This window comes from Tauraco erythrolophus, chromosome 5, assembly GCF_009769465.1.
Source record: "Tauraco erythrolophus isolate bTauEry1 chromosome 5, bTauEry1.pri, whole genome shotgun sequence".
NCBI lineage: Eukaryota > Metazoa > Chordata > Aves > Musophagiformes > Musophagidae > Tauraco > Tauraco erythrolophus.
The window spans coordinates 67,248,373-67,260,176 of NC_141469.1; the positions used below are offsets into that span (position 1 = coordinate 67,248,373).

At 34.5% G+C, this 11,804-nt stretch overlaps 1 protein-coding gene across 3 annotated transcripts in view; it reads left to right on the forward strand.

Annotated features, from left to right (window-relative positions):
* The window catches only part of FSTL5 (follistatin like 5), a 288,154-nt gene extending 276,635 nt beyond the window's left edge, over nucleotides 1-11,519 (forward strand). For all 3 annotated transcript variants that reach the window (XM_086611644.1, XM_086611645.1, XM_086611646.1), the window contains one exon: nucleotides 10,817-11,519. In XM_086611644.1, coding sequence (XP_086467770.1) covers nucleotides 10,817-11,519 — 703 coding nt within the window. The remainder of the gene's footprint in view (nucleotides 1-10,816) is intronic.
* Nucleotides 11,520-11,804: the final 285 nt, after the last annotated feature.

The following is an 11,804-nucleotide window of genomic DNA, read 5'->3' on the forward strand; positions in this document are numbered from 1 at the left end:
TAATCTTTGTGCATAGGAGATGCAAACTAACTTGCTCTGTCTGAAGGGTGGAAAAAAAATGGCACCGTGGGGAAACAATTTTGAAGATGAATGTCAGAATTCCCATGACCTTGAAACTTTGTATGGAATATCTGGTCCATTATTAATTTATACATTTCTTGACTAGAACTTGCCATCAAAATAACATTGCTTCATTAATTTTTGTAGCTACAGGTCTCAGTATTATCCTTCAGTCTGAAGGTTTTCAAATGCAGCAAATGAAAATAAACTGTTTGTACAGGACTGTCCTAAGTCCTGCCTCGAGTTTCAATTCTTCTTCATGATTTTTTTTTTTCTCTTCTGGCCTTTACTTTAGTATGTTTTGCACAATAACTTTGTGTAAATCTCACAGTATTATAAAGGCAATAAATAAAGATAAGACATGTTGAGCCTAACTGGTATAGTTAATTCAATTAATCGTGAATCAGTACGCTTGAATTTCTTCCTAAATTATCCACCCAGGACCCATGCTGTAAAACGTGAAAAATTGTATAACACAGATGGTATCCCATTCCCTTGCACAGTTTTCATAGGTCCTGTCTGCACAAAGAGAAATACTTTAAAATTTATCTTTAAAAACAGGAAGTTTCCTAAACTTTTAAAATCGGCAGATATAGCATGATTACTAGCCACATTCTATTATATTTAGTATTTCTTGAAAAATATTTGTTATAGTTTGCAAATACAATGTCTGAATAAGAGGTATTAAAAGTTATATGATGTTATTTCACCTTGATATTTTACAGTAGACTATGGTGTTGGTTCTAACAGACCATGTCAAATACTTTAATAGTGCCATGAAAATGTAGTTCACAAATATATAGTGATAAAGTTGCTTTTGGAAAAGTAATTTATAAGATTTGCATGCAATTCTTAGAGCTCTGAAAAACCCTAAGAAGATAAAAATGAAAGGCAGACTCTGAAGAGCTTTTATTTGTCTTTTTGATGACTCTCTAGCATTGAGAAAATAGTGAAGCTGATTGTTATGGTTGGAAAAATACAGTTTTTGTGGAAAGCAAAGTGAATTCATGGTTTTCTGTTAAAGTTACCCTTTGAGAGCTGTGAAAACCATCTTCAGAGATCCCTGAAAATTCTGGGAGGGACATTGTCTCTGCTTTTAGGTCTGTTCTTCATGGAGACTTGTATAAGTGCCTGGATAGGGAGAAAAATGTTGTAGCAGTGCTAGCAGCTCCTCTAAGCAATCACTTTGATTTCTGATCACAAAGGGCAGCTTTAATAACCTCTACAGCTATGTGATACCTGAACTTATTGTAATAGCTTGGAGAAACAGATAATCACATTTCAAGTACAATTGTAGCGCCTACTCACGTCCTGATTTAGTGTTAGTCATTTAAACTTCAGTTTTCCAAATCTGTGCAAATTTGTATAAGGCTGGTTTTGAATCATAGAATCATAAAGGAGAGAAGCAGCTGTGCTCGATCAGGACTTCATTTCAAAGCAGTAAGGATGTAAATATAAACAGATTGATATTTTTATGTACCCTGGAAGAGACAGGGTTAAGCATGTACTGTTTTTTGTAATTTTTTGTTTCCTGGTTCATATATCCATTTTTAATACATTCATAAAAAGACCAGATTATAAAAACTAACGGTACTTAAAATTACACTGGCCTTTGTGGCAGTGTACTCATTTTGCATGTGTGCTTAATCTAAAGTACACCTTTTTTAATTTTAAGGTGTGTAACTTGAAATCGTAATCAGAACCACCCAAAATTGAGCTCTGTGCGGCTTGAGGTCTAGCACTGCTGTTCTAAATGATAAATGATGCTGAAATACAACCATTCAACTATCCAATTCATCAACTGTGTCATGAAAATGTTTGTGTTTAGTCTTAAGGGGAGAGAGCATACTTATCTCTTGAAAGGATACAGAAAGGTCATCATTTTCAAGGATCCTACCATTTGGCCTGGAAAAGCATCGGTGGGCTCCTCATAGACAAGGAGATCCTCTGCAGAGAGTAGCAGTGAAAACATTTGGAGCATTAGGACTGAAGCTCAGAGTGTGTATGAGGCAAAAATGACTTTTACTCATCCACTTAACTATTTGTCACAATGTATGGTTGAAAATATTGAAAATCTGTGATTAAAATCTTTATTATTCATTCATATGGAGTGAGTGAAGAAGGAAACAATTTCAGATTTCACAATTCTAGTATACATTCCAATTGGAAGGATATGCCTGCAGGCTACAGATTCTCACTTGCATTAACTGTAGAATAAACTATTGGAAATGTGAAGTTTTGCTCTCATGTCTTGCAGGCTTGAGTTGCACAGGATCCCAATATGCACCCTGACAAACGCCTTTATGTGCTGTCTGATATTGTGCATGATTTCACTGCACAGAAGAGACATGAGGGTTGAGATTCTCATAAATATTGATCAGGGATTAATGAACAGTGGGAGGCTTTTGCATATCAATCTATATGAGAGGAAACTTTGCATTAAATATACCACCATCTATCTATAAATCATTTGGGAAAAGCGAAGGTACTCTCAAGTATCACTTGTTTTTTTCCCAACAGCCTAATCATAAAAACCAGGCTAACAGTACATAGGCGACAGACACAATTTCATCGCATGATTATGAATGGCTGGGGTTTTTTAATCCCTTTAGAAAACTAAGTGCTTTTGAAAAGTTTTGAGAGTATGGTAGCTTTGGGAATTGAGTTCAGCTATCCACAGAACAGAATGAAATATTGAGTAGTAGTGCAGATTTCTGTACTCAGATTTAATAGCTTTGCTTTACTTCGAATGGAAAATAGATTTAGGATAAGAAAAGCTCAGCCCATGTACTTGCTGATTTGGTTTACTGAGACCACCACCAAAACTCTCTTACTAATACTAATTTTGTGAAATGTCTCTATTACACTTGGCCTATAGATACCACTGGAGGACAACATTTTCTTACGGCTCTGGTAAATCACCCTCTTTTATTGCATACGGCTTTTTTAGGTGCCCCTATCTACTAACCTGTGTAATCCAAAACTGCCTTTAACCTTAGTGACTTGCAATACTGTTTTCTAACAAATTTGATAAGCCCTGTGTTTTTTGCAGTTGCTCTTGCCTCCTCATCAAAAAGATGAAGGCCAACCTGGCAATGAAAGCAGAGTTAATAATCTGACAATGGCATGCTGAGAAGGTTCTTAATACTGGACAGAAGGGAAGTAGAGACACATTCACATGGTGGTTAGAAGGCAGCAAATAGGTTATTGGACAGTTGGCTAAAATTTATTTGCAACTGATCATTGCTATGTGCAAGCAGGTGACTGTTCTGAAGCAGGTCTCCTTGATCTATCACTGTTCCTCCAACCTATGCACCATGATCTTCTATATTTAGATGAATAAACCTCAAAGGAATGACCATCCCAACCTTAGAACATCTTTCTTCCCAAGTGGAATTTTAATATTCTTTTTTAGAAGAGCAGAAATAAAACAACATAAAGCATTCTTAATTTGGTCTCCCCAATGTAGAATACAGATATGAGATTGTTGCATTATTCTTACGCAACTCTGTATTTTCCTTGAATGACTGTACAAGAGCTTTTGAGTCTTTTTTATTTTTTTCACTCATTAGGCTCAGCTGTCATATTGACCTGCATGTCTGCTATGATCCTTAAGTCTCTTCATCGTTGCTGCTTTTCAGGATATTTTTCTATATGCACATCCAGCATTTCTCATTCACATGTAAAGCTGCTCGACTTTACACTTGGCTATGTTTGAACACATTTTTCTTTAATAAGCAAGTGACTAATATAACGACTTCCCTGTCATTCTTTACTATCTTAGTGTCATGAACACATATTTACATCCAAATCACATGTGAAAATTTTGTGAAGTATGAGATTTAGTACCAAGCAGATGCAAAACGTCCCTGCAAAATGATGATTCTGCATTGACAACCTCTATTTATTGCAGAGAAATTATTTTTTCTTCAGGTATCAGTTTTTATTCTAAGAAAGGTATGCTCTGCTGATATTCCGTTACCTTCAGCAATGTTTTCTAATTAAAAAAAAAAGGTTAGGTTTATCCAACAAAGATCATTTTCCATAAACCCATGTTGACTGCATTATATTCACTTTTTTCTGTGGTTAGTTCTCATATCATCTGTTTATTTCCCTGGGATACGCATCAAGGTAGTCATCTGAACCGGTACCTGGCTTTATCTTATGATTATTTCAACAATCTTCCGGACTTTTCAATTTTTCCTTTTTTTCTGAGATTTATTAAAATATTAAGAGTTAATCAATTCTTTCAAAATTATCAGGAACAAATATCTAACCTGACAGTTGTATGTTCCTATAAAAACAACTGTTTATCATCTTCCTCAATTGCTAGTGGCTTGGAAAATATTTCCTCATCTGCAGGTAACAAAAGTATAATTTCTCATTCTTTGGGTTGTTTTTTGGGTTTTTTTTTTTTTTGCTGTAGCAGATGTGGAATCCTTGGTTTTCCTTATCAGTTTTCTTCACTTCCCCTTTTCCCTTCTGTATCTTCCCTCCAGAGTTTCCATTACTTTTTCCATCCTTAGGCCTCTGCCTAGCAGTTCTCATAGACTGAGAATCAGCCACACAAACCTCACAGGTACATGAACAAACAGACGTCTCTGTTGATTTTTTTTCAGCTTCTCAAAACCCCAGCCACACAGCTCTCACTGAGACAGGCAGACAAACAAATATATCAAACACACAGCTTGCCAAATCCTTTTACATCCAAGAAGATTGGCAGCTTTGAAACTATTTTTTCACTCACTTCTTTTTCGTCTGTATTATTGGATGGTTTGGGTATTTATATCTCTGTCCAGCTTTACTGAATTTTTGTTGGGCCACTGAAGAGTTACAGGCAATATGGCAAGCTGAGAAAAAAGTTTTTGAACAATAGTATTGATAAAAATCCTATTAGTTCTAATAAATTACTTTTGGAGACATACTTCTGGTTCTGGGAAAGGGCAAGTCCTTTGTGAATGTTTACCAGCTTCCCACTTTGGATCTTCTCTCCCACCCAGGTCCAAAGCTCTGCTTAATTTTAATATTGACAAATATTATTTTGACAATGTGATTTCCTAGATTCTTGTTGAAAAGGATCTATTTTTGTTTTCTGTACTTGTTCCCATCTGTCTTTTTAGGACCTCAGTTGCAATGGTCACCTGTAGCATGATCATTTAGAAACTGTGTTGGGCCTTAGATAACCTGTATATTCACCCAGACTTTGCCAATGGATCATAATATAGCCCTAGGCAAGTCATTAAGCTTCTTTCTTCACTTGCTGTAATATTTGTGAAGTGCTTTGAAATCAGTAAGTAAAAACTGCTGCTTAAATTCAATGTATTTTTCTGCTCACGTAGCTGATCTTTTACTGTACTCACCTCCAAAAACGTTACCTTCTAGGCTAACATTACATCTGCATCCGAAGTAGTGGGTTTTAAAAGTTCGAACTAGAAAACATTATAAAGCAGAAAGTCTTCAGCATGTTAACATTACAAGAAAGTAGAATCATATTTTTCTTTCCTGTGCTAGAGAAATTGTTACTTAAAGAAAGGACTGTAGGGCATCTCTCACAAAGCTGCGTTTTCAAATTCAGAAATGAGCAGAACACAATGAATAGCATGGATAGGTGCAAATAATTTTCAGTCTACAAAGTTGAGAAGATTTAAGAGCTTGAAAATGAGCAATCACAGTAAAAAAATGTATTAAAGTGCCCTTTGCACACTTTAAAATTAACATACATTGTAAATGGGTATTCAGGTACAGCTTATTATCAGAACATATGTGATTAGCTGCTGCAGTAGGAGGTTAAAAAAAATCAGGTATCTTAATAGCTTCAGAGCAAGGGACAGTAGATCTCCTAAGTGCAACAAATACAGGATAAGATTGTTGCAATCTTGAAGCCAGATTCTTTAGTTTTCAAGTAAACTCAGTTACCAAAGCTGAATCCACTATTTAAATTGTAAAACAATCTCTCCAAGACACTGTAAGCTTTTTACTTGCGGCTTTTGAACTAGGAACTAAGTGTTACAAAGAGATAGATAAAGCCGCATAAGAAGCTCGAACACTTTGGAAAGTTGTGGTTGAAATACTTGAGACGTGATATGTTACCAGCTGGTTTATGTTTTAAAATGTATTTGCTGATTCACTCTAGAATAAGGATGTGATTAACCCTGAAGATCTGGAGTCCCTTCTGTAGATGAACATCCTTTCCTTAAAGCTACCTGTGCTAGTGGGAAAGTTTATACCCACGTTCTGTTCTGGCTCCTAAACTATTTCATTTATACCAATCAGTTTAATCAACAGACACTATTTCAAGCGTTTAAATAATTCCACAATAACTAAATTCATCTTAATGCCATGCATTGGGAAATGCTCATGCAAACCTCTTAGCTCACCATTTAGAAGATTCATCTGGCAGAAAGTACCACTAGGTAATGAGAAGCTGGAGGACAAACCAATGGCAACATTCTCATCTGTGGGAAAAGCTAGTTGTCAAGTCTTTCCACACCTTCAACTGATGTAACACTTGGGGAAAGTATGTAAGACCTTATCTTTAATTTAACTTTACAGAACATATTCACTCTCTTGATAATCAAGGGTTTTATGCAACCAAAGTCAACATAAGCTGAATATACCTGTGATTCAAAGCATATTAGGCTGGAAATAATGTTTGAGAGTCAAAGATTAATAACGTGTATTTCTCTTGAAATCAATGACATTCAAATACAAAAACATCACATGAATTGATCATTAAAACTACTTAATGTAATACTCATAAGTAAGGCAGATTTCTTTGAATCAAACTGATTTAAGTTAATAATTTCAGTCATGATTTAAATCAGCAAGTAAGAATTGCTGATTTAGGTAATTGATGCTAACCTCATTTTGCATTTGTATTTTACTTCAGAAAGAAAGGGTCATTTTCATCAGCTGGAATAATCTTTAGAATAAATAGATTTGCAAGCAGCACAAAGGTTACTTCTTTTTGCTTGTCAGGTTGATATGTGACGTATGAAAACAATTGTTTAAGGGTTTTCCAGTTTAAAATATATTTATTTAAATTCTTAAATTTGTTTTGTGATAGAATATATTTTTTTTAATATAGATATAATTTTTTTTTTAATATTCCTTGTGTTTTCTCTCAGGTGGGTTAGAAACTAGAGTGTAGCTCAAAACATACAGTGAGATCTTAAGTCTTTTTCCTCAGTTAAATAAAAGTACCTTGAAATATGTTGGACACACATGTACAATAAATTTTATCAAATATGTTTGAATGTTACATGACTGATTTATTACGGAAAGCAATTTTCAACTATGTTTAATACAGTTTCTGAAAACAAGAGGTCAAACTTTCAGAAGTATTTATTTAATGATATAGATGGTATCTGATGGGATTTTCAGAATCTCATAATTGCTTTTCTGGACATATATGTATATCTGAAAATGTCACTTAGATATAAGTCTGTGTTTTAAGTACCTATAGAAGTTAAAAATAGCTTTGAGAATGCTTTGTTTTCCTCTTTTAAAAAATATTTCCTATTGTTTTCCCCATTACTTTGTATTGATACACTGGAAGAGAAAAATAATGTTTTCAAACCCAAAGTCAGCGTACCAGACTTAAACAAGAAAAGGGTTTTTTGTGTTCGTTATTGAAATTCAGATCAAAGGTAATTAAAGCAAAAAACGTCTCTGCTATGTAAAGTAGTCACATTAAAATAAATGAAATAATACTGTAATAGGTGAAAATAAAGGATTTAATGTATTTAGTACCTGCCATCACATTAGATATTTTTCCTTGCCTTCACATACCTTTAACTCATGAAAATAATGAGAATTGTGAAGAGTTCATGAGCATCATATTTATTTTCTTAATGTATGCAAATGATATAATTAATTGATAGGTTTAGTAGGGTTATCTTTTAACACAGATATTGATAAAAGTAGTTTAAGTACGTTTCTTCTAAGAAAAAAGAAATTTAAAAAGTCATATTGAATAGAGGCAGGCCTAAGAGAAATATTTCTTTTTCTTTGAAAATAGTAATTATTACCTATTTGCTTCAGAAGTCAAGTAATTTTAGTGCATCCATAATATTCATCAATTTGTGTTATTGAACTCGTCTTCCCAGAATTATATAGGTTAGCTCACTTTTAAACAAATTTCTCCACTCTTGGATAAACCAGTGTAATTTGTGTCCCCTGTGTTACACTGTTCCGCAATAATTACAGATTCTCCCATACGTCCAATTTCTCCCTGTAAAAATACCCTCATCTCTCTTGTATGTACCAACCACCATATTCTTGCACAACAGTATGTCCACTTTTCTCCGTGTTCCTTCTCTATGTTTTCTAACCTGCCAAATGGACATGCTAAATCTAAACCATATGTTGAATTCCTGTTGAGTTCACCCCATGCTTACCTCTGCAGGACTATGGTGTCCTCCACTCAGCCACCAATCTACATCACATGAAACACCCCCGCCCCACATTACAACCTTCGCTCCTCAGATGTGGCCAATGGATTCCAAAGCAGTAACACTGCAGTCAGGCAGGAATGAAGAAAGAGAGGTCTGCATGTGATTGCATAAATCTAATTATATCAGAAATAGAGCTGAATATTGATTATACACAATAAACTTGACAAGTCACGAAGTTTGGCTGAGTTCATATTGTGAATAATATTAATTCTGACATAACTTTCTGTATTTGCTTTTGTTTCTTTTATGTTTTCCGGGGTTTTTTTAGTGCTTGATTTAGCAATCTAGATATTTCAGTTTTATTTTGCATTTGATGTTAATGAAGCTAACAGTGATGACAATGTCTAGCCCTCGGTCACTTCTTATCCAGAAAAAAGTCCCTTTAAGATGCGCGGGGTTTTTTGGGTATTGTTTTGCAGGAGTAAAGATTAGATAGCAGATATGCGTAAGTCATTTTCCAGAATGTTATGAACGCTCTTGGTCAGTTCACTAATTGTTGCTTTACATTGGAGGCTGTTATGTAAAAGACAATCAATAAGCTAATTCTATTGTCCTTTTCTAAGCATTGTTCATGTGTGTAACATTGGCTATTTAACACTGAGCTATACCATAAACATTTGAAATATCATAAAGTTGCTTGCTATTTAACCTTTTCTATTACAGGATGATTCTGTACATTGTACAGTACAAGTTTGTCTCATGACCAAAAAATACTTACTACATAATAACGGAATCAGGAATCAACAACTTTATGCCTGCCCAAAAGATTAACAAAAGGATAATATTAGATGGCCAAATCAGCTAAGAATCAAATTCTGCCTGATGATCCTAGTCTTCCTCTATGACAGAACAACAGACCTTGTGAATAGAAAAGCAGCAGTAGTTGTCAAGTTATCTTGACATAACTTTCGTAAAGGCTCATTCACCATTTTTCCAACCAAGACAATTAAATTCAGATTACATATATTTATAAGTGGCTGAATACTCAAAGACAAAAATGATCTCATAGTCTGATTCACACTAGTCCTTCTTTGGGTGGGAGCTGGACCAACTGAAATCAGAAGTCCCTTCCAATCGAAATAATTCTATAGTTCTGTGATCCTATGATACTGAAGCAGTATGCAAGGATTTTGGAAGGTGGGGCTAAAATTAAAAATGTTCTTATATCAATTCAGTAGAAAGTGCAAATATAAGCATCTTATGTTGGAGGAACTGACTGAATAACGTCCTGAAACCTCTTTAACTGTTACTTTGATGATTCACTGATTAGTAAATATATCCAGGTTGCAAAGTATAGTGTGAAAATTTTGTGCTATTGTCAACTCAGTTGTTGGAACATTCTGGCTGTCATAGTGCTTTATATCAACAGGATGTGAAAGGTATTTTTAGATTATATATCAGCATGCAGCATCATTCTTAGGATCAAAGATTCAGAGGAAAATGTTATGTTAAGTAATGTGCCAAAGAAAAACAGCTGTTTGAGAAAAGTGCTGTGAAGGCTACTTAGATTGTAAGCAAAACTAATGTACTTTCACATGACTCCATAATACGTAGAGTGGTGGTTTTTGCATATATACAGTGAAATGATTGTCCAGTCAGAACCTATACATTAACATTAGAGGATAGTCTTATAGTTTATATTTAAAATGTTATAAATATTCAGCTCTAGGATTTTAAAGTTTAACCATATTATTCATGTTCAGTGAAAATTCCTTGATGTATGGAAAAGCATAAAGGGTCATTTAAGTTGTAAGAAATATGGAGCTTGGATAGTTGGAAGGCATAAACCTAAATCCTTTTACGATATTAATTTCTACTGAATTAAAATGAGGAAGATTCAGATAATTATCTGAATAACAATGAGCGTTGGATTAAGTTGATGTTCCCAAGAAAGTCAAAGAACTATATGAAGTGAATTAAAGTATGTGGGATGTACTATCTATTGATTTTTAATCTTTTTCTCCTTCCTGGCTTTTCTAAAAGTTATAACTGAATAGATATGCTGAAAGTAATGCTTACCTTTTCCCCAATGTCAGTAGGAAAAAAAAAAACACTTTTCCTATTAATCAGATAAATGGTTTTTAGAAATTTTATGTGATGCACTCTAAATTACAATTGCTAGAATACTAAAAATTAAATATTTCGAACTGCTCAATATCTAAAAGATCTGAAGCTGAGATATATAGCAATACACTGCTGCACATATTAACTCATCTACTTTGCTTATAATAGCTTTCCCCATTTGTACATAATGCATGTAGTAGCTCTGACTTTCTTTGATTTTGTGCTTTTCCTTCCAGGTTCGGATTTATTCTTCATAAGGATGAGCCTGTGCTCCAGAAAATTGATCTAGAAACAATGTCTTACGTCAAGACAATTAGTTTAAAGGATTATAATTGCATTCCTCAGTCACTGGCTTATACACATCTTGGAGGATATTTTTTTATCTGCTGTAAGCCTGACACCACTGGAGCTGTCCTACCGCAGCTTATAGTGGACAGCGTTACTGATTCTGTGATTGGATACAATGGCGATGTAACAGGCACACCATATATCTCTCCAGATGGACACTACCTTGTCAGCATTGATGATGCAAAAGGTCTCATGAGGATCCAGTCCATAACAATGAGAGGAGAAATACAAGATGCATTTGACATTCACACTAATTTGCACATATCCGATGTAGCTTTTCAGCCATCGTTCACTGAAGCTCATCAATACAATGTCTACTGTAGCTCCAGCGCACAAACTGATGTTCTCTTCGTGGAGCTCTCCTCTGGCAAGGTTAAGATGGTGAAGAGTCTGAAGGAGCCTGTCAAGGCAGGCGAATGGCCTTGGAACAGTAAGAACCGTCTTATAAAAGACAGTGGCCTTTTTGGTCAGTATCTCATGACCCCTTCCAAGGAATCTCTGTTTATCCTGGATGGACGGCTCAATAAGTTAAATTGTGAAATCACTGAAGTTGAGAGAGGCAACACAGTAATTTGGGTTGGAGAAGCATAAGAATCTGTGTTAGATATTTACCAAATTAATAGTTTTACAGTACATTGCACTTAAATGACACCATTTTTCAATTTTACACAATTTTCATTTTAAATTTTTAGACCTTTCTATACCTGTTATTTCTTTGACTTGAACACAGTTTGAATCAAATTCGACATAAAAGTTAACTAAAACAACAGCTATTAGATAACGGTACTCCTTATCAGCTGAGATTGTGTTGTTTGACTGAAATTATTAAATATTGAAATTGATCATAAATATCATACATTATTTTAAAAGAAGTAG